Consider the following 23919-nt stretch of genomic DNA (forward strand, 5'->3'; position numbering starts at 1 on the left):
AAATGAAGAAAATGAAAGAAAAGAAAATGAAGTAGCATGTGATTAAACATGGAAAATACTATGCACAATTTATAAATCTGAAAGTTAAAAAAATGTATATCACATTTTCCTTATAATTAGCAAACTTTGGGGAAATGTTATGCTTGAAGAAGTTAAAACGTTTTTAGTATGTTATTTTATATGTTTATTATGTTAGCTTGGTGCTTTTGGTTGACGGTGATTTGAGTATACCCCAAAAGATAAAGAATGAAACAAAAGTTTTTTTTTTTTCCTAAGGGCTAAGCAAACATTAGCAGTCTTTTCTGCTTGTATTGCTAATGATGATAAACATATCAAGTAATAAATTGTCACTGTAATTTTCAACTTTTTATAAATTATCAAGATAAGTATTCGTTCAGAGAGACAATCTGAAAATGCATAGGGATCCAAGCCACCTTTTCCGTCTTGTTAATTAGCTTTCATATGCAGACCTATTCAAATCGGTCAGATTGAGTCTCTGTTCTTTGTAATTATGATTTTTGTAGATGTAAAGCTCGGTTTCCCTCGTAAAGGCTTATTTTGGATATTTTTTGATTGAAAATGAACTGCCTGGAATAGAAGAGGCTTTATATTGACCTGTGTTGTCTTCCCAAGGGGCCTGATGCAAGTGACAGGGACTCTTGCTGTCCACACAGCTCTTACCTGCTAAGCTTAGTGGCCCTCCGATGTTCCCATTCGCTCTGTCCCCTCTTTTGTCCCTTTTCAGGGTTTTACCTGTTCCTTCTCTCATCTTTTATCTGTTGCCTGAAATCATCCTCAGGTTCCCTTTTGTTGTCTACAGATGTACAGTGATCTGCTTCAGCAGTTGCACTGGGAGAGATACATACACAGAGCAAAGGGAGACCTAATGTAATTAGGGCTTGAGGAAGCCACCTGGGAGAAAGTGACATCTAAGTCAATATCTAAAGGGTGTCTAGGTGGCCAGTTTTGCCCTAAGTGTGCTGGGGAGCCAACGAATGTTTTAAAAGGCCATGACCTGTGTACTTTTGAAGCTTCATTGACTGCAGTTGGCAAATTGGTTGAGGGAGGGTAAGAATAAAAGCAGGGAAACAAACAAACGAAGTGGTACGACATTGAATGGTGATGGTGATAGAGAAGGCTGGTGGCCAGTGTCGGGATTGGGAATGGGCCTGTCCAAGTACGTTTTGAGGTTAATGGAGAGGATGCAGTGGCCTGCTGAGCACTGGGCACAGGGAGGGGTGGCAAGAGCATGAGATGGTTTACTGAAATAGCAAAGGCTGGCAGGAGAACAGGCTGGTGGGATTCAGCCCTGCAGGCCTGGGATCGTCCTGGTGGAGATTTCTAGGGAACATGGAATGAATGTGACAAAAGCCGGGACTGAGCTGCCGCCGCTACTGGCAAGCTGTGTACATCGAGCAAGGATCTGGGCCGCTTTCTTCAGAACCATGACATCTGGAAGTTGAGAAAAGAGACCTGTAAAAACCTGTGAAGAAGCAGTTCAAGATGTAGGATAAAAATTAATAGTTTGTCTTGCCAGGGAATCCAGTAGATGAAAGGGAATATTTTCGTTTCACTTCCTGGCCTATTTGTTAGGTTACTGGAGTTCCCTGTGACCCAGGGAGATCTAGCTGCTTGTTTTTTTCAGGTCACTAGGGTGTTGCCCTTCAATTATTTCGCATGGTCGTCTTGTGAATTCGTAGTTAAGCCCAGAAGATGTTACTGTTGCGTAAAGAATTACAAATATTTTGGAAGCCTTTTCATGAAAGAATCTTTTTTGGACAGAATGGCGAAGAAGTACAATATGAAATTAGTCTACAAAAAAACATTTCTGGAATTCTATGAGGAAAAGATTAAGAACAATGAAAATAAAATGCTGTTAAAACGAATGCAGGCTCTGGAGGTGAGTATTTAGAAATTGTGTAAAAATCCCAGGTTATTGCAGACTTGTTTGGTTGTTTCTGAGATTCCTTTCAAGGCCATGGACACACTCAGTATTTATATAAATTGCACAGATAACTGGTGCCAATAGTAGACTGTTCAGCACCTAGGACAGAGCTTTAACATGGGCTGTCAGGACTGTCGTCAGCATTTGGGGCTGCTCTGTATCTGAAGCATGAATTTTTACACTATAGGAATAAGCAAATTTATTTCTCATTGGCAAAAATGTGTTGATTGTAATGGTTCCAAAATGGTTTTTTGATTAATAAAGATGTGTTTCAGCCTAGTTATAATGATTTAAAATTCACTGTCTGAAACTGCAATTACGTTTACACCAACCTAATACTTAAAATGGATTAAAAATAATGCTTGAAGTAATTTGAATATCAGACATTTGGTCACCATATCTTTAAAAACACAGCATTATTTTGAGGCCCTTCTTCATATTCTGTGTAATTGTGGAGACGATCTGTATTGGAGGCTGGATGTTTTCCTTCTCTTCCGAAACTCCCGAGGTTCTTTTGACTGAACATTTTATTTGTATTATTTCCAGTTGCTGTTTGTACTTCCTTGGCGGTTAAGTCACTGTAACATTCAGATGAATGTTTAACTCTTGTGTTGATAACTTCCTTCAGGTTTGAGTTGTGGCAGAAAAAACCTTTGCCCAGGACTCACAGAGATACAGGTGTTTGCTGCCAAGTGGTCTTGGCGGCGATTCAGGACACTGTTCAGTCCCTCTGTGACACTCTGTAATTGTAGATACTCCAGCCGTGCTCATTGTTAACCACAGCAGCTCCTTTGTTCAGAGAAGATTCCCTTAACTCCTTTTTTAAAAAATATTTCAAAAGTATGTGTAGTTTTTATTTCTGAAGTAATACTTAAAGATTATTGTCTCATTTCAGTGATTTAGGGTGTTTCATTCTGAATTGTAAATTTCACTTGTAATGACTCAACTAGGAATTTCCCTTGATTCCTTAGCCATATCCTGCAAACGAGAATTCCAGACTTGCCTCTGAGAAGGTGGGTGACTATGAACATGCAGCAAAGTACATGAAGAACGGTCAAGTGAAGCTACCTTTGGTAAGGTTTCATTCTTTAACAAGTCTTATAGGAGAATGGAAACTTAAATTATTTCATTGGTTTACAATACTTGGGTTCACTGACTTATAAATCAGATACACTTTAGCCTATTTCTCCTAAGTTATTACTTTTTATAATTGTAGAATACAGAATAAAATGCACTTTAATGCTGAGAAATGTAGTGCTGTATTTGAGAAAGTAGGATGAGAGGAATGTTCTTGGCTTGGCTTGAGAGTTTTCTTGCTGTATCATTGTATCTTAGCCTGGACACTACTGACTAGCAGTGTTCCATAGATATAATTCAGGGGCTTATGAACTTAGATGGGGAAAAATTATATCTTCGCAGACTTCTATGTGGAAGTTCACATTTTCCTTAATTATGAATGCTCCACAACCATAGTGATATTACTAGTTGTAGCTGTGACTTTGTTATCAATAGAAATTATAGATATTTGTGTAACACATTTTTGCTGACATCTTGTAGTATTGATATTTATTTATCACTTCAACATTTATCACTTCTTTATTTCCTTAGTTATTAGGCTTGTTACTGTATCTTATTACTCAGGGTCTTTGCAAAACAGCAAGTATGTTACTAAATGCAGTTTAGTTCCTTTGTATGATAGATATTTTGTGATTTCCTTTGTAAAAACACAAAAGTTTTATTCCCTCCTGCAGTATTATTTGATGTTTCAGGATAGGCCTTTTTTCTCCCAGGTTAAAAATGCAAGCTCAGTACTTTTTCCAGTTACAAATGATACCCTGTTTATGCAGATTCACCCTTTGATTGAGAAACAGTGGTTTAGAGAATTGGCAGGAGCACAAAAGTGATGAGAAGATGGCATTAAAAGTTAATCTCATTGATTTATTTTATATTCAGATCACAGTAATATTAACAGTGAATTGTATGTATATTTATAGTGAAGTTAGGGTTTTGGAGCACCTCTGTTATTGAAAAATAAGTATACGTGTGCTTCTATATTCAATCTGAAATTTTCTTCCTTATTTTTTTAATTTTAGGGGACCTTAAGTAAATCAGAATGGGAAGCTACAAGTGAGTATATATATCATCAGTGTAGATTTACTGACATTTGCAAAGATTGCTTCAAAGTGATTGTTAAAATTGGAAGACTTTGGAAATTTTTCTGACACAGATTGTGAGGGGATGATTGTGTTCACACAAAATTCCTATAAATGTCTAGTTCCCCTTGTCTTGCAAGGCTGTTCAGTGCCAAAAGAAAGCATATGCACGGTGTTCCTTAACGTAAACTTTGAGCGTTCTTAAATATTTCCATTGTCTGCTCGTTACTGCAAAGCCATCTGTATTTTACATCTTTACCTCACATTTCTGTTGGGAATTTTGGCTTATGGACCACTTCCTTGTGTTTCACTTGGTTGTGGCCTCTCTGATGTTAACAGTGAAGGCTTAGTAAATGCTAAAACGTTCAGTTAAGCACCACTGAGCAGGATGTCTTGGAGGATGTGTGCTTGGGAACGGCCATGATGTGGAGGCATTCTGAAGTGATGCGTGCGTGTCTGGCTGAGCAGTCAGAGGCCTGGCCAGTTCTCAAGGTCCCAGAGCCTCCCTGCCAGGGTGTTGGTGGTGCCCCATATAGTCACCCTGAGGACTTACAAGGTAGTTCCCATTCTTCGCTTAAATATTTGTTGATTATATTGAAGAGAAAATCAGAGGTAATCAAAGATGGACACTGTGAATATTGAGTTACATAAAGATCTATGAAAGGGCTTTGGGGGATACAAAAAATAAATACTACCTCTCTGCCTCGCAGTGGAAGAAACATAAATAAGTGACTTCTAGGCAAATTGTTCTACATGCTGAAGTTCTTGTAATGGGGAAAACAGATGAAGGAGCACTCAGTGAAAACTAGAGAAATTGGAGAATAATAACAGATGGTGTTATGGAATGTTTAGCCTGGGCCTGGTTGCTGTTGGAAGCTTTCATGTGTTATGCTTCATTCTGTCCTCACAGCTTCATGAGTAGACTACTGTTAATCATGTCTCCTTTCCACAGATAAGAAATCAGGCATATAGCTGGGCTAAGGTCAGAGAGCTAACCCAGGTGCTTCATACTCACAGCCTTCGCCTCACAGAAGCCCATGTGAAAGGAGGAGTCTTAGGACTTTCTGAATGGAAAGATAGGAAAAGGGAAGACAAGGGCTAACAGTTTGAGCTTGTTTGTCTCAGAATATTGTTTCCTTTAGTAGAAATGGGATTGGAAGATATTAGAGACATCATCTGTGATGAATGTGGGAATGTGTGCAGAAACCGACAGATTTCTTTGGCTTCCCTGGAGTGCAGATAGGCGGCTGCCTTAGCTGTCCTGTCAGTGCCAAAGGGCAGTACAGCAGGATAACCTTGGGCAGAGGTCGTGGTGGTGGTGCTGGTTGCAGATTAGGACTGTATTTTTATACTAAATGTGGACTTTAGCGATACTATGCAGGTGAATTAGATGCTTCCAGACAGTTGAAGAAGAGGGGCGTTAGAGATGAGAAGAGCAATAGGAAAGGATCAGTGGCCACAGGGCAGCCAGGATCATCGTGTCAGGGCCGTCTGCTCTGTGATGAGTTACACTCCTACAATCTAGAGGGCTTTGTGGGTTGTGCCACAGTCTGAGAAGCTGTATTTTAAACTCGTACTGGTCTAATCATGAGCTCATATTTCCAGAGCTTGCTGCTCGTCTAGATGCTTTAAATGTGTTGCTGACAAATCAGAAGTGGTTCAAGTTTTGTTTGTTTAAATCCTAATTGAAATGCTGGCACAGAAGGCATTTTATATATAATTAGTGAGACTTCTAGAATTTTTGAGTTAGAAAAGAGGGAAAGTTAGTCATTGCTGATCTCGAATCGAGCATTAGTTTTCAGTGACCCTACATCAGAGCAGCTCAGGACAGGCAGGTTACCTGCAATAGGTGCAGAAGTATTTGGGGTGGGTTTGGCAGGGTTGGTTGCAGACAGAGTACTTGGAATGCAGGGCAAGCTCTGATGCCGAACTGTCCTGAGCCTCAGGACTTGCTCATGAGAGCTTTAGGTTGCTCCGCTATTTAACCCTCAAGAGGAATTTATAGTGTTGATGATCACTCTGCCTGTTTTCTGCCCGTCTGTCTGCTCTGCTGCCAGCCATCTTTCATTACTCCTGAAAGACTCGGGAGGTAGTAGATGAGGAGTAAAGAACAGCATGATCAGAGAGGTGTTAGGGGAGACTGCCTTGGTGCTTCTGTGCAGTCTGGATTGGGGGGCCCTTACATGGTCTACCATCCTTCATCCGTCCCCTGTTCCACAGTTGACCCAAGGGGCAAGGCTTCCTTGTCACATGGCTTCTTGTCTTGACTTGCTGCTTGAATGTCCTAGTGAACATCCTGAACATGCTTGTGATATCGAGACTTTGTCATCTCTGTCATTTTCATAACTAAAACATCTGTCAGTATCTTAGAAGAAGATACGTTTGAACCTCAGTGATTCGGGATGAGGAGCTGCAGGTGCAGTTGGATGTCTGAGTGAACACACGTGGAGCAGGAGGCCTGGTTTCAGGGAGCATGCCCTTGAGGCTGGGTGTGTCTCTGCTGGGGTTGTGAGTCCTCAGGTAGCCTTGGCCCACTTTTCTTGTCATGCCCTTAGCACTACAGCTGGATGATTGGATGAAGTTCAACATGCACGTTATATTCCTTTACAGTTGATTTTAGGGTTCACCCACCCCCAAGTAGCAAACTAAAGTACCCTGCACTCACGGTAGTGTAGTTATTCCAGGTAAAAATAATTAAATCATAGAGTTTTCCAGTTTTCATTTTCCTTGCCTGTATACTTTTTTTCCCTCAACCTGTTGGTAGAGTTTTTAGAGCTGTTGAGTTGGATTGCTCCATGGCTGTGATGTCAGAGTATTACAGTAGGTGGATATTTGTTTTCAAGTAAATAGATACGATCCCATATCTACCTAAGTATGACTCACAATTATGGAAGAACTCTTAGAAATAAATAATGGAACTTTTCTTTCAAAAGCTGCTTGAGAATTTTCACCAAATTATGAATAAGACCAAGACTGTTGCCCTGAGGATATGAGAAACCAACCTCTAATTTTATTTGTTTCTTTTTAGGTATTTACTTGGTTTTTGCATTTGAGAAGCAGCAGTGAGCACGTCATACGTGCAGTGGCACCAGAGCAACTGTGTTCTGTCTTATACGGATTTGAGCGGTCCACCTTCCATAGATCTGACGCCCTTGTTAAATGTAACTATTCTCAGCGGGCAGGATGCTGCTGGAAACGTCAGTGTATAAATGGAACTTTTGCTGTCTGTGACAGATGAACTTTGTGTGTGTATATAAGAATGAGATGGGACCTTTGTCTTTGAAAATCTATTTTTAAGTAATGTTCTAAGAATTCCATTTGCCCCCACTCTCGTAGCTCATAAAAATTATAAAATGACGTGTTAAAGCCTGAGTTCTTTCACCAGTGCTCTGCTTCATCCAGTGTTTATTTATCATATTAAACGTATAGCAGTTGTAGAATTGGTGGGAGTGTACTAATTCACAGGGATGTGTGCTCATTTCCAAAGTTTTGTTAGTGTTTTTCAGGGTTAAAATAATTGCTCTCTATACAACTGAATGTCAGTGTTCAATATAAGTTTAAAACTAAAATTTACATGGTGGTAAAAGTTAATTAACTTTTAACTTAGGATTCTAGCCAGTTATTAAGTTTCATTTTAAATAGCAACTAGTTCATTTGCTGACATGATTGAGTTCTAGAACTGGACAGAACATTTCAGATTCCAGCATAAAATTGTTTTGCATTTGGGGGCCTTTGTCATAGGAGTTCCCGATGATAGCAGTTAATGTTTCTAGTTATCAAGGATGTAATTCATTTCTTTACTGAACCAAAATGCTGTGGGTATTTTTCTCAAGATTTAGTGGACATCTCCCACGTGAACCTGTTTGCACATTTTCCTCAGATTTACGTAAGGAACTCAGGTACGGGGGATGAGGGCCCAGGGGCAAGGTTCCACAGGGATGGAGGCGTGGGGGTGGGCCAGTGAGCAGTGTGTGGCTGTGAAGGGAGCTGACAGAGAGGCTTGAGGGATCCTCCTGATGGAGGTCTGGGCCACGGCGCTGTGTGCTGTTGATCATTCCCCTCTTTGGCCCAGAAAGAACCAGTATGTGTTCCTCCATCATAGCATTATACTTGACGCAATAGGATCTGGTGTCTCATCCTCACTTGGAGTTTGCATTTGCCGTTTCAGAACCCTTAAGAGTTGTCAGCCCTGGCTTCTTGCATGACTCTTGCGAAACTGACACCAAAGTGAACTGTTGTCCTTGATTTATCACCACTTAGAAAACTTACCAGTTTTGATATATAGCAAAAACTTTAAAGAGCAAAGCAGAGAATTGGTACATACGCTTTTAAAAATCATTTCTTTCATGCATGGTTTTAAAAGACATTTCTTTCTGTGATTATCCAGAGTACTTGTTAAAAAACTGTTGTCTCTTAGTTTGTTTACATGTGTTGATTGTTCATCATGTTAGAATAGCAGACATTTCAGCTATTAGGTAATACAGGTTACCTGATTTCTGTTCTTTCCACAATCTGTCCATCTCCAGCTGTTAACCAGTTTACAAAAATGTGGTGGTCTACCATAAGTTGTTGGAGGAAATAAATAATAGCAGTTCTGACTGGTGGCTGCCATCGGCCAGCTGAGGTTTGGTGACGGTGCTGGGAGGTGGGCTTGTGAGCTCTTTAGTATTACATCAGTTCTGGAGGAAAGTGCCAGAAAGTACTGTGATAGTTTGGTATAGAATGAAAAGCTTCTCTGTTATCACTGTCTTCATGTAGTGATCTTAGTGTATTCCAAGCAAGTAATAAGACATATTTTTAGCCTCCTCCTGCTCTCTCCATTCCATGGAAAATTTGGGTGGAATAATTTGTGGTGGCAAAGCCAAGTGGAAAAGAAGGATTAAAAGGAGCAGAGAGAGCTGGGTGGGCTCTGGAGTCTGAGCAAGCTGGTGTGTGCTCGGAGGTGCTTGGAGCCTCCCCGGAAGGTGTGGTGTCCTGGCCATTGCACTTTGCGCGTTTATGACATTGTTGCCTTCCCTGCTCTTCCTCCCTGACATCTCCTGCTGCAGCTAGCGGTGGGCAGTGACTCAAGAAGAACTCCCATCACCAGGGTAAAAGCTGGTGGAACTTCCCACACACATCTGCAGTCTAAATATTTGGTGATTTTCCATCCAAGACATGGGAAAACTGTTAGGAGAGGGGGCTTTTGATTATCAGGCCAGTGATGTCAGGCGCTCATGGGAGTGACTGAAGGGCACTTTCAAACCTGCCATTAGGTTTATCCTCTGAGAATGGAAGTAGAAATGAGGCTCAGATACAGCCTCTGTGGAAAGAAGTAGAAATTAGGATCCGATACAGCCTCTGTGGAAAGGAGTTGGGAGGAATGGGCTGGGAACCTGGCTTGTTGTGTGTAGCTAAGAGCAATCAAATGGAATTCTCTGGGCCTGGAATCTAGTAAAGCAAGGGCACCACATGGCTGGTGTTCAGGGGGAGAAACTGGCCATTTCCCACTGCACCAAAAGGAGAGTGTCCTGCAGCTGCAGCAGCCTACCAGGTGGTAACTGTGCCCTGAGGCCACCAGGCCTCCACTCCAGTGTGACTCCCCAGAGAAATCTGCATCCAGAGAGAGAAGAATTGGTTAGAGGCTGTGATAACTCTTGAAAGGTAGATTATCAGTGCAGGGTTTCCTACTCACTCCTCCCCAAACTTGGAATTCTGAGAAGTACGATTGCTGTCTACATTCATGTTAATGGTGTTTCTAGAGCGTCAGAGCAAAGAGGTACAAATGAGACGGGCTTGGAGGCAGGGTGTGATACGGATCAGCACAGGAGAGACCGTAGGAGCGTTGTTGGCTGTCCAGCTCTGCAGTCCCTTTAGCTCTTCTGGGAACTGATTTCAGCCTTTCTTAGCTCATTGTCATTGTGTTGTTTGGTAAGTCTTCAAGTATCCTTCTAATGAGAATTTGGCTTCCTGTGCAAATCTTTGTGCAGGGAAGAACTGCCAGTGTAAATATTCAAGCTACTGAGCATGACTTTATGGACTGACTTTCCGTTGTCTACCTCTGCCTGAGGCCAGACCCAGGGAACGTGGCCCTGTAATCACAGTTACACCATAATGCCTGTGACACCTACTGTCACTTTGGTCAAACAGGAAGCATGGGTGTATAATACCACTACCTCCCTGGTTGACATCAAATGCTGCACATCTGATAGGAAGCTTCTTTGTTTGCCGCCCTCTGACAACGTTATTCCTGATTCTTTGAAGGTAGTTGATACAGTGGCTGCTACACTCATTTATTTAGTGATAGACTTATTTCAGCAGATATACACGGGACTGGAGTTGGGTAACAGCCAGCTCTTTACCTTACATCCTTCTCTGTTCCCGTTTCAGTTTAGTTCAGTCGCTCAGTTGTGTCCGACTCTTTGTGACTCCATGAATCGCAGCACCCCAAGCCTCCCTGTCCATCACCAACTCCCGGAGTTCACTCAAACTCACGTCCATCGAGTCAGTGATGCCATCCAGCCATCTCATCCTCTGTCGTCCCCTTCTCCTCCTGCCCCCAATCGCTCCCAACATCAGAGTCTTTTCCAATGAGTCAACTCTTCACATGAGGTGGCCAGAGTACCAGAGTTTCAGCTTTAGCATCATTCCTTCCAAAGAAATCCCAGGGCTGATCTTCAGAATGAACTGGTTGGATCTCCTTGCAGTCCAAGGGAGTCTCAAGAGTATTCTCCAACACCACAGTTCAAAAGCATCAATTCTTCGGCGCTCAGCTTTCTTCACAGTCCGACTCTCACATCCATACATGACCATTGGAAAAACCATAGCCTTGACTAGACGGACCTTTGTTGGCAAAGTAATGTCTCTACTTTTGAATATGCTGTCTACGTTGGTCATAACTTTTCTTCCAAGGAGTAAGCGTCTTTAAATTTCATGGCTACAATCACCATCTGCAGTGATTTTGGAGCCCCCCAAAATAAAGTCTGCCACTGTTTCCCCATCTATTTGCCATGAAGTGATGGGACCAGATGCCATGATCTTCGTTTTCTGAATGTTGAGCTTTAAGCCAACTTTTTCACTCTCCTCTTTTCACTTTCATCAAGAGGCTTTTAGCTCCTCTTCACTTTCTGCCATAAGGGTGGTGTCATCTGCATATCTGAGGTTATTGATATTTCTCCCAGCAATCTTGATTCCAGCCTGTGCTTCTTCCAGCCCAGTGTTTCTCATGATGTACTCTGCATAGAAGGTAAATAAGCAGGATGACAATATACAGCCTTGACATACTCCTTTTCCTATTTGGAACCAGTCTGTTGTTCCATGTCCAGTTCTAACTGTTGCCTCCTGACTTGCATACAGGTTTCTCAAGAGGCAGGTCGGGTGGTCTGGTATTCCCATCTCTTTCAGAATTTTCCACAGTTTGTTGTGATCCACACAGTCAAAGGTTTGACATAGTCAATAAAGCAGAAATAGATGTTTTTCTGGGACTCTCTTGCTTTTTCCATGATCCAGAGGATGTTGGCAATTTGATCTCTGGTTCCTCTGCCTTTTCTAAAACCAGCTTGAACATCTGGAAGTTCACGGTTCACGTATTGCTGAAGCCTGGCTTGGAGAATTTTGAGCATTACTTTACTAGCGTGTGTTCCCGTTTAGCCTGAGGCATGTGTGCCTACTTCTCACTGCACTACTAAACAGGTTTGGGGCACCCAGCAATACTCTCCCAGGCTGGCCTGGCAAGCCACAGATGGAAAACATGCATACAGTCAGCCCCACCCATATCAAACAATGTTCCCAGCACCCCAGAAGTCCCTCTTCCTCCCTTTTAGTTGCTGCCTTCCATGGGTAACCACTATCTGGACCTCCAAGAGCATGGGATAGTTTTGTCTGTTTGGGGACATTTTATGAATAGAATCAAACTATGTTTTCCTTTGTATTGGCTTATTTGCTCAACAGTATGTAGATTTCTGTTGCATATATTTGTACATGGTTGATTTTCATGACTGCATAAACCACATGTTATTTACCTAATGGATATTTGGTTCATTCTCAGTTTGGAAATACTAACTCATTATTGACTGGGGGATGTTTGCAGAAACTAATGCCTGTGGCTGCCCCAAAATTAATTCTGTTATTTGACTAACACTTTATGGGTTATTGCATTCAATAGCCTGACATACCTGTAAAGCCTTCTCCAGTATGGTGTGTGGTTTTTTTTTCCCCCCACTTTCCGTATCAGAGTCAATCACTAAGGTTTTTTGTCTTTTTGTTGGTATAATAATTACATCATGTAAGTCAGAACTATATTCTGAAGAACTGTTATATTCTGAGACACCAGTATATATGTCTCTTGAATAATCAAGCAAAGTATCTGCATCAAATTCACCAAGAAATTCTTCACTGAAAATTTAGCCACATGTCATTTTTGAAAATTTTCCTGGTAATAAACTTGCATTTTTAGTACAAGGTTGAAACAAAAAACTGATGGAGCAAAATGTGAATGATAATGACAATCATAAGTTGTATGATGAACCCCTGATCAATTTTGAGCTGTGAAACTTTGCATGGTGATGTTAATTGTATCACTGTCTTAAAAACTTACCGATAAGTTCTGGGTCAATAACGTTTGGGTAACAGAAGACATATTAATAAGTCTCTGGTCATTAATGTGTTAATAGTCTTGCTTCAGGTATTCTAGTCTGTGAACTTTGGCGCATGGGTACTGTTCTTTGCCTCGGAGTGGAATTGTGGGGTCACTGTGCAGACATTGTGCTCAGCTTTATTGGACTTGCCCCAGTGGGTTTTCTAAGTTCCAGTTGTCCCACTTTTTCACCAACACCCAGTAGTGTCAGTCTTTTTCATTTTATTCTGGCAGGCACATAGTGGTATGTCACTGGCTTTAGGTTTCATTTTAATGCTTCTTAATGAGATTGTGTATGGATTCATTACATATTCTAATGTATTGTCTATAGATCATAAGATAAAGTCAAGCATGTATGTGCTGATACTTTCTTAAGTTGACCTGTCTTTATACTTAAAAATGTCTGTTTTGATAAGCTTCCCTGGTGGCTCAGATGGTAAAGAATCTGCCTGCAATACAGGAGACCCATGTTTGATTCCTGGGTCGGGAAGATCCTCTGGTGAAGGAAATGGCAACCCACTTCAATATTCTTGCCTGGAAAACTTTATGGACAGAGGAGCTTGGCAAGCTACAGTCCATGGAGTCACAAAGAGTTGGACACAACTGAGCGATTGTCACTCACACCACACACTCAATGAGACTGAGCACTTTTCATATGCTTATTGACCTGTGTCCTCTTGTGAAATGTCTGTTCAAGTTTTGCCCATTTTTCTATTGGGTGGACTGTCTTTTTTGTATATTCTGGATACAAGTCATTTGCTGAATGCATTGTAAGAATATACTTGGCAAAAAGCTCTTCTTTTCTGTTTTTGAATTGTGATATATGCCTTTATATTGAACACCAGTTTCAGAGCTCATGTATTATTTCATTTTATTCATCCATTTCATAATTGTTCATTTGTCTGTTTGATGTATATTCTTTCACTCTCCAGGTTACAGGCAAGGGGCTAGAGATGCAGCACAGATTAAGGTAGACCATCACTGTTTGCATGGAGTGGATCAGGCCAGCTTCACAGTCCCCATGACATTCCTTGATCTCACCTGTGGACTTCTGCTGGTGCCTCCCCCTGACCAAACTAACCAGCAGTCCAAGTGCATGAGAGGCCATCAGTGTGATTCGCACGCATCCACCTCCTGATAGAGCAGCTGGAGCAGGAGCTGAGTGGATCTGCTCGTGTTGGAGGGTCTCATTGTAGGGGTGTGGATCGGCAATGGCTCAACACGGGGACAGTGCCACTGGCAGAAGCAGTCCTGGGAGACACCCCTTGGCAAGTAAGCCCTGGAGGTCACCACTAACCCCACCACAGAGCCTGTATGTTCCAAGTGAAAAGCTCTGAGTTTTAATTTACTGATTACAATTTACTGATGTTCTTTATAGTTGGCATTTTTTGTTTAAGAAATCTTTGTCTACTCCAAGATCATGAAGGTGTTCTGTGTTTTCACCTAGTCTTTTTTGTTTTACCTTTCACTTTTAAATCAGAAATCTTCCTGAGTTGATTTTTGCTAATAGTGTGAATTAGGATTTAGGGTATAAATTTTCTCTCAGGTTTCTGGCTGACCTAGCATCATGGATTGAGAAAAACCATCCTTATGACAGCAGTTTTCCACCTTTGTTATGTAATAGGTGATCATATATGTGTGAGTTTGTTTTTGGACTCTCTTCTGTTTCACTGATCAGTTTATATCTTTTTAATGGTCTCAATAACAGGATAGGAGTTTCCTAGTGGCACTGTGGATAAGAATCTGCCTGCCGATGCAGAGGACACAGGCCAGGCAGATTCCACAGGCCATGGAGCAACTTAGCCCATGAGCCACAGCTCCTGAGCTCATGAGCTGCAACTAAGCATGGGTGCCACATTTCTAGGAGGCTCACCCTGGTGCTCAGAGGAGTTGGCTAGCCCCTGAGTTGCCTCAAGGGCACCTCCCCTAGCATGCTTGTACTAAGTCACTTTAGTTGTAACCAACTCTTTGTGACCCCATGAACTGTACCCAACCCGCTCCTCTGTCCATGGGATTCTCCAGGCATGAATACTGGAGTGGGTTGCCATTTTCTTCTCCAGGGAATCTTCCTGACCCAGGGACCAAACCCAGATCTGCATTGTAGGCAGATTCTTTACTATCTGAGCTACCAGGAAAGCCCTAACCCTAACCCCTAGTCTCCTCAACCTCCAGCCCAGACTCCAGCAGCGTCCACCCTGCAATGGTGCCTCCTGTAGGGCCCGGGTTTTGCAGTATGCAACACAGAAGAATCCCACTGGGCCTGACTCACACTCCCAGGGGACGTGGTGGGGCTTCCTCAGCCCTGTGCCCCTCCTACAACCCAGCACCAGGCTGTGGGCAGGATTCCCATTTGCTGAGAAAGGGCAGATCTTGAAATAGAGGATAGGACATAGATGTCTACTTTTACAGATCACCCATGAGGCGGATACTCTACTTTGGGGATGCAGAGGTTTTAACGTGAGGGAACGTTTGCTAAATATAATAATCTTTTATTTTCTTCCACTTCATCTCTATTTTCTGAAAATAGAAATTCATGTCAAGATGCTTCCTTGTTAATTGTTTATCTCAAGGTCATTTTACTCCACTAAAGGCTCAGTCACTTCATTTCAGTGGAAAAGGGCTGTCATTTAAAATTCCATTCACATGAATTAGAAGCTATTTATACATAGAGGTCGCTGGTGCTGTTTCTTAGAAACACAGAATTCCACTGAAAACAAATTGTTCAGAATAGCATAAACAAAACATTTGAAGGAGAAAAGGAAGATCTCAATTCATCCCATTTACCTTTTCTTTATTAGAACCGAGTTTCTTCCATAAGCAATTTTGGAGTTAGACTTTGAGAATTCTAGTGCCACCACTTCCTAGTTGTGTGACCTTGGCCTATGAGTGGATAATACTGAACCTCAGCTTCCTCACCTGTAAAATGGGGTAACACCCGTCTTACAGATATTACACATAAGGACACACACATTATGTGCCTGACAGATAACATGCATTCAATGTACAGTTATCCCCAAATTTGACTGAGCCTAAGGAGGTGATGGAATTCCAGTTGAGCTATTTCAAATCCTGAAAGATGATGCTGTGAAAGTGCTGCACTCAATATGCCAGCAAATTTGGAAAACTCAGCAGTGGCCACAGGACTGGAGAAGGTCAGTTTTCATTCCGATCCCAAAGAAAGACAATGCCAAAGAATGCTCAAACTACTGCACAATTGCACTCATCTCACATGCTAGTAAAGTAATGCTCAAAATTCTCCAAGCCAGGCTTCAGCAATACGGGAACCGTGAACTTCCAGATGTTCAAGCTGGTTTTAGAAAAGGCAGAGGAACCAGAGATCAAATTGCCAACATCCTCTGGATCATGGAAAAAAAGCAAGAGGGTTCCAGAAAAACATCTATTTCTGCTTTACTGACTGTGCCAAAGCCTTTGACTGTGTGGATCACAATAAACTGTGGAAAATTCTGAAAGAGATGGGAATACCAGACCACCTGACCTGCCTCTTGAGAAACCTGTATGCAAGTCAGGAGGCAACAGTTAGAACTGGACATGGAACAACAGACTGGTTCCAAATAGGAAAAGGAGTACGTCAAGCTGATATTGTCATCCTGCTTATTTACCTTCTATGCAGAGTACATCATGAGAAACACTGGGCTGGAAGAAGCACAGGCTGGAATCAAGATTGCTGGGAGAAATATCAATAACCTCAGATATGCAGATGACACCACCCTTATGGCAGAAAGTGAAGAGGAGCTAAAAAGCCTCTTGATGAAAGTGAAAGAGGAGAGTGAAAAAGTTGGCTTAAAGCTCAACATTCAGAAAACGAAGATCATGGCATCTGGTCCCATCACTTCATGGCAAATAGATGGGGAAACAGTGGCAGACTTTATTTTGGGGGGCTCCAAAATCACTGCAGATGGTGATTGTAGCCATGAAATTTAAAGACGCTTACTCCTTGGAAGAAAAGTTATGACCAACGTAGATAGCATATTCAAAAGTAGAGACATTACTTTGCCAACAAAGGTCCGTCTAGTCAAGGCTATGGTTTTTCCAATGGTCATGTATGGATGTGAGAGTCGGACTGTGAAGAAAGCTGAGTGCCGAAGAATTGATGCTTTTGAACTGTGGTGTTGGAGAATACTCTTGAGACTCCCTTGGACTGCAAGGAGATCCAACCAGTCCATTCTAAAGGAGATCAGCCCTGGGATTTCTTTGGAAGGAATGATGCTAAAGCTGAAACTCCAGTACTTTGGCCATCTCATGTGAAGAGTTGACTCATTGGAAAAGACTCTGATGTTGGGAGGGATTGGGGGCAGGAGGAAAAGGGGATGACAGGATGAGATGGCTGGATGGCATCACCGACTCAATGGACGTGAGTTTGAGTGAACTCCGGGAGTTGGTGATGGACAGGGAGGCCTGGCGTGCTGCGATTCATGAGGTCGCAAAGAGTCAGACACAACTGAATGACTGAACTGAAGGCTGGTGCTGCTGCTGCTGCTAAGTTGCTTCAGTCGTGTCCAACTGTGACCCCATAGATGGCAGCCCACCAGGCTCCCCCATCCCTGGGATTCTCCAGGCAAGAACACTGGAGTGGGTTTCCATTTCCTTCTCCAATGCTTTAAAGTGAAAAGTGAAAGTGAAGTTGCTCAGTGGTCTCCGCTCTTCGCGACTGCATGGACTGCAGCCCACCAGGTTCCTCTGTCCATGGGATTTTCCAGGCAAGAGTACTGGAATGGGATGCCATTGCCTTCTCCTGAGCCTAAGGCTAGAAGCTAATAAAACCACAAAATCCTTCTCCCAGAAGTTCCGATTCAGGTGCCTGCAACCTGTCCATAAGAAGCTCCATGGTAAATCTGATGCTGATGGTTTGTAGATTGCTCTTTAGAAATGCTGTCATAGATCCCAAGTTCCTTGAATAATAAGTCTTCAGCTCCTCTTCTCCACCTGACTAGACTCCCTACCCTGTGACCTCATCATATCCTATTTCTAAGGACTGTTTCTTTATATATAAAAATTTATCATTTCCCTCCCTACGTCCTAAACGAAATTTCTTTGGGTTTAGAAAGGGGATAAGGAAGAAATGTCAGCATTTTGTCTTCAGCATCCAGATTATAAACAAGAGGACTTTACTTCTGTTATTTGGCAGCTGATGTCAGACCTCATTTTCTGAAATGACTTTTCTGAGAAGGAACTTACATAATGGCAGAGATTACTATGAAACATTTAAAGAATTCATTTCTTATTAGTGGTTGAGCAGGATTCTGAAGTACTCACGGCCTAGAGGGGAGACCTGTGCCAGGCAGTTCACAGTCAACCAGAAAGGTGTCAGACAGACATCACACAGGTCAGAGGGCACAGCACCTGGTCCCAAAGGTTCCCAGTAAGAGGTGCTGGCCTGGATCTGAAAGGGTGGATAGGAGTTCAGTGGCCACAGGAGGAGAGAAGGGAGGAGTTTGGGGTAGCCGCTGCTTAGTCGCTTCAGTCATGTCTGACTGTGACCCTATGGACTGTAGCCTACCAGGCTCCTCTGTCAATGGAATTCTCCAGGAACAGTACTGGAGTGGGTTGCCATGCCCTCCTACTCCAATACTGTGCCAGGATCTAAACCAATGAATAAGAGTTCAGTGGCCACAGGAGGAGAAAAGGAATTTGGGATAGAGGGAATCCCAAATTTCATGTTATGAAACAGCAGTCCTATTGTGAAGCCTGAAGTAGCAGGCAGTGAAGAAGCCCTTCCTGAACAAAGCTGGTGAGGCAATTACATGAACAGGAAGGCAAGATTTAAAACCTGCTGAAACGCCCTCCTAGAGCTTGTGCTAATGTCCCAGCAATCATCCAAGTGCCAGGCCGAGAATCTCGGAGAGATGTAACTAACGCCCTCTGACAGGAATACAGTGAGTTCAACCTGCTTATTAGGCTTTATACACTTCTAGAAGGAAAGGACTGTCTAATTCAGATTTCTGCCAAGATTCTTAGCTTTATACTGAATCAAAGGATGATTACTGAGTCCTTTTCAAAGGAAAAGTGCATAGGATTTGAAAAATAAGCTTCCCAAGAACTAATAGAACCTTGACTCACACACTGAATGTGAAAACCCACAGACCCCGTCCTGGCAGCCCAGACAAACCTGACACGACAAATAAAATCCCACCCCCTCCCACCCAGCCCCACGTTGAATCCCTGAACCCCAAGCTGTCCCTTTCTTGCCTGTGGACACACAGGGGTGGGTGTGGCATTTTAAGTGTCCGGGCTCTGTAAGCTGCTGGCTCAGGGCTGCCTTAGTTTTCAGGTTAGATGTTCAGGGAAGTGTGGTCTGAGCATGAATCAACCAGATCGCAGGATCCTGGGTGATAAATTCCGCCCAGGGATCTAAACGTCTCACCATGAGGCACTGCTGTCACTCACAGCTCTCTCCTGTCCTGATCCTGTTTCTCTCCTCACTGCGGCTGCTTGAAACCCAGCAGGCCTTCCCTCTGCTCTTAGAATGAGGCCCAAACCTTCCAGCCAACCACAGGGCATGTTGTGACCAGCCCTCCCTCCCCTATGCTGGCCCTGGGGCTGCGGATCACCCCTCAAGTAGCAGCTCGCCCCTCCCGCTCCCTCAGTGCCCTCCTCCGCCCCTTGGCTTCGCGTTCTCCCTGCTCCTCTCCCATGGCTTCTGCAGTCCTGTTGCACCCGAGTTTCTGCCTATGGCATGAGTCAGAAGAAGACACCAGACTCTGTATGATGCATAGATGTGGTGAAAAGCCTGGATTTGGGTCCTGCTTTCATCAATAGCTATGTCACAGTCTCCTTTGAGCCTAGGTTTTCTTGTATGGAAGGCAGTGCTAAAGATTTTGATTTCATATGTTGCTGGAGGATTTGCTGAGATTCTAGACCTGTGAACCAGTCACAGGCATTGTAGGCTCTCAACAAATGTTCACAGGAGATTTGGTGCTTGCTTCCGTAGGAGAAGGAAATGGCAACCCACTCCAGTATCCTTGCTTGGAGAATCCCATGGACGGAGGAGCCTGGTAGGCTACAGTCCACGGGGTTGCAAAGAGTCGGACACGACTGAGCGACTTTTTACTTTACTTTTTTACTTACTTTACTAGGACTCCACTGTCTAGTGCTCATACCTAGTATACAGGGCTTGTGTGTATTTATAAACCTGGACTTTGGAGCAAGAAGATCTGGGCTCAACAGCTGGTGGCATCACTTCTCAGCCCAGCAGTGCCAGAAAATCCACTCAGCTTCTCAGAGCCTCTGAGTCCACATCTGCAGAGAGGGTGACACAGAAACTGTTTCCCAGGGCTTCTGGGAGATCAGGTGAGTTGATATATGAAAATGTTTTACACACCTTGGAGTTAAAAAGAAATCTGTAACCCAGCTTCTGTGAATACATGATGCTCTCTCCTGTGTCTCACCCAGGTCAGGTTTGCCTCTGTGGCTGGACCCACAATGGTGTCTAGGCAGCCTCAGCACAGAGATGGCATGTAGAAGAGTTTGCTGAAAATCAAACCCACAATGAGCTATCCCTTCACACCTGTTAGGATGACTGTCATCAAAAAGACAGGAGATAAATGCTGGCAAGAGTGTGGAGAAAAGGAACCCTTTGTTCACGCTTGGTGGGAATATAAATCGATGTAGCCACTGGGGAAAACAATGGAGATTCCTCAAAATATTAAAAAATAGAACTACTATATGATCCAGCTTTCGAACTATGGTGCTGGAGAAGCCTCCTGAGAGTCCCTTGGACTGCAAGGATATCAAATCAGTCAATCCTAAAGGAAATCAACCCTGAATATTCACTGGAAGGACTGTTGCTGAAGCTGAAGCTCCAATACTTTGGCCACCTGACGCCAAGAGCCAACTCATTGGAAAAGACCGTCATGCTGGGAAAGATTGAAGGCATGAGGAGAAGGGGGAAACAGAGGATGAGATGGTTGGATGGCATCATGGATGGATGGACAGGAATCTGAGCAAACCCTGGGAGACATTGAAGAACAGGAAGCCTGACGTGCTGCAGTCCATGCAATCATAAAGAATCAGACACAACTTAGCAATTGAACAACAGCTCCTGGATATTTATCCAAAAGAGATGAAATCAGTGTCACGTAGAGACATCTGCATCCCCATGTTCAGTGCAGCATCACCCACAATAGCAAAAACATGGAAACAACCTGTGTTCATTGACAGATAAATGGAGAAAGAAAAACATTCCTCACACAGTGGAATAATATTCAGCCTTAATAATGAGATTTTGCCTTTTGTGACAACATGGATGGACTTGGAGGGTATTATACTAAGTAAAATAAGTCAGAGAAAGAAAAACGCTATATGATCTCACTGATAAGGGGAAGCTAACAAAGCCAAAGTCATAGTAGCATCAGTTGGGGGAAGAGGGTGGGGGAAACAGGGATGCTGGTCAGAGTACAAACCTCTGGATGTAAGAAGAATAAATTCTGGTGACTGTCGTTAACAACACTGTACTGTATTCTTGAAAGTTGTCAAGAGAGTAAGATCTTTAGTGTTATCAAAAGGTAATTAAATGACTTGCTGCTAAGTCACTTCAGTCATGTCCGACTCTGTGCGACCCCATAGACGGCAGCCCACCAGGCTCCCCCGTCCCTAAGATTCTCCAGGCAAGAACACTAGAGTGGGTTGCCATTACCTTCTCCAGTGAAAAATGAAAGTGAAGTTGCTCAGTCCGACTTAGCAACCCCATGGACTGCAGCCCACCAGGCTGCTCCGTCCATGGGATTTTCCAGGCAAGAGTACTGGAGTGGGGTGCCATTGAAGTGACTTGATAGACGTGTTAATACTTTACTGTGGTCATCATTTTGCAATATCTACATGCATCAAATCATTACCTTGTATGTTTTAAGTTTACATAAGTCATGTGACAGTAATATTTCAGTAAAGCTGGGGAAGCAAAGACTGATGCTATGAGCCATGAACATGGACGCGTGCTGCCCAGACCCCTTCAAGGGAGGCCATGCTGCCCAGCTGCAGGGGTGGTCAACAGCCTGTGCCGTGTCATTCCCTCCATTGTGCCTGCCAGACCTCACACCTCCCCAGGGCGGGGGAAGGCTTCTGGTGACCCCTCTAGGCAGAGCAGAGGGGCTGTCTCACTCACGTCTCAGAGCTCTGAGTAGGGTTGACTGAGCTGTGGGCCTGCTCTGTTGCCCAGCTGCCCCACCACTCCCCTCCTATTCCCCCAGGTTCTGAGCGCAGATGCTTCCTGATGGACCCTGTGGAGTAAACCCCCTGAGTCGGCATCTGGGAACCAGCTGTGCTGCAGGGCGTCCAGCAGGTCCCACCCTTGGGCCTCATGGACCGCCGAAGCGTTTCCCCTGTGCCTTTGAATCGACAGTTGTTGCATCGTCCCTGCTTGGGCAACAAAACAGAAGAACACAGGATCCTTCACAGAGGAGGGGCCCCCCAGGTGCAGTTGGTGCTCTCGGGGTGCCCTGTGTGTGGTGTGTATGCTGTTATGAGGGAGGAGCCAGGAGGCAGGAGCTTAGTCTACATTCTCTCAGCCCTGTTGGCATTGATGGGATCTCTCTCCTGCAAGAAAATGATAAATCCCACCTCATTCAAACTGGCTCAGAATAGGAAATAATTGAAATCTGTCCCATTTACTTAACCAAGCCAGGGTAACCTGAATACCGAAACCTGATAAAGACAGAACAAAACAGGAGCACTGCCCACCAAATTTAGCAGCACTAAAATAGTAGGAAACCAGTGACCACCGGGGCTGGTGCAGAGTGAGCCCTGTGACTACAAGGGCCCCTCTGGTGGCATTTTCTTGCCCAGTCAATGTGAGCCCAACTGTGCTCCTTTCCAGCGCTGGGACCTTGGGTTTGCTGCTTTGTGAAATGGGGTGATGGGAGGACCCACTTCCTAAGGCTCCTGTTATGATGAAGGTAATTCATGTATATGTATTCTTTGCTCAGTCATGTCTGACCCATTGTCACCCATGGACAGAGGAACCTGGCAGGCTACAGTCCATGGGATTTTCCAGGCAAGAATACTGGAGTGGTTGCCATTTCCTTCTCCAGGGCATTTTCCCATCCCAGGGATCAAACCCACATCTCCTGTGTCTCCGGCATTGCAGGCAGATTCTTTACCCCCTGAGACATGGGGGAAGCCAATTCATGTACAGCACACACAAAGTCACCAGCATGCAAGCTGGGAGGGCTGCACCTATGGCAGCTGTGCTGTGTCATCTGGATGGTTAATGATCTTTAACAGAAGTCTCCACTTTTACCACTTTACTGGGAAGCCAGAATCTTCTGTAGAGCCCAAGCTGATGGAACATGAGAAAAAAGTAAGGGAGGCTTGAATCATCCATTTTCCGTCAACCGTCCCTTTGTGTGTACACAGCACCATTCTTACCGTTCCATCCTGCAACCCTTGGCACAGCCCCAGGACACCAGTGTGTTGGCTCCAACGACTCGGTTGGAAAGGCCATCTGGTCACATCTTTGACAGCAAAGCAGCCCTGGGTATTTCTACCAGGCCTGGTCCAGCAGGACTGCATGTCAGCTTTCTAAGTCCCAGAGAAACAGAAGATCCAGAAGTTCTTGCCCAAGTCCAGGATGTTTGGCCAAAGGAAAGTCTCTTTTCCCTTTTTACTTGAGTAACAAAGAGGATGAGATGGTTGGATGGTGTCACCAATGCAATGGACATGAACTTGGGCAAACTTCAGGATATGGTGTGGAACAGGGAAGCCTGGTGTGCTGCAGTCCATGGGGTCGTGAAGAGTCAGACAAAACTTGGTGACTGAACAACAACAAAATTACATTTGTTGTCTTGGACCTGACCTGGCAGAGTCCTTGCAGAAGAGCTAATCTTGGTCCCACAAGGGGTGGATCAGGCTCACAGCTGAGGGTCACCACGGTCAGTTCCAGAGAACAGCCATCAGGGGACCAGTGACTGGTGTCCTGGGCTGTCACAGGATCCCATAGTATTTCCATAGTTCAAAGAGGAAGAAACAAGAAGCAGAGTCAAAAAGAACAACCTGCTGGAGAACACATTTGAACACACTTTGGGGAAAGGATTTTCCACAAACAGAAGGTGCAGGTGTCGGCCAGGAGAGGACGGGCCCTGCTCTGACCACTAGGTGGTACCTCAGGCCGTGACTGGAGAGCAGGGACAGAAGGGGCGGCGGCGGGCAGGAGGCGGTCCTGCGAAGCTGCATAAAGGATGAGCCGCAGGGAGGCT

The 23919-nt window shown here is 43.9% G+C and overlaps 1 protein-coding gene across 7 annotated transcripts in view; it reads left to right on the forward strand.

Annotated features, from left to right (window-relative positions):
- RNMT (RNA guanine-7 methyltransferase) overlaps positions 1 to 14128 on the forward strand; it is a 33784-nt gene extending 19656 nt beyond the window's left edge. For 3 of the 7 annotated variants that reach the window (XM_060405476.1, XM_060405478.1, XM_060405480.1), the window contains 4 exons: positions 1783 to 1900; positions 2917 to 3018; positions 4039 to 4072; positions 13645 to 14128. In XM_060405476.1, the coding sequence (XP_060261459.1) occupies positions 1783 to 1900; positions 2917 to 3018; positions 4039 to 4072; positions 13645 to 13850 (460 nt within the window). In that variant the 3' untranslated portion in view covers positions 13851 to 14128. Of the gene's footprint in view, positions 1 to 1782; positions 1901 to 2916; positions 3019 to 4038; positions 4073 to 7126; positions 13570 to 13644 lie in introns of those variants that run through there. The other 4 variants (XM_060405479.1, XM_004020516.6, XM_060405481.1 and 1 more) reach the window with 2 other exon arrangements.
- The last annotated feature ends 9791 nt before the right edge of the window (positions 14129 to 23919 follow it).

Source organism: Ovis aries, chromosome 23 (assembly GCF_016772045.2).
Source record: "Ovis aries strain OAR_USU_Benz2616 breed Rambouillet chromosome 23, ARS-UI_Ramb_v3.0, whole genome shotgun sequence".
In the NCBI taxonomy this organism is placed as follows: Eukaryota; Metazoa; Chordata; class Mammalia; order Artiodactyla; family Bovidae; genus Ovis; species Ovis aries.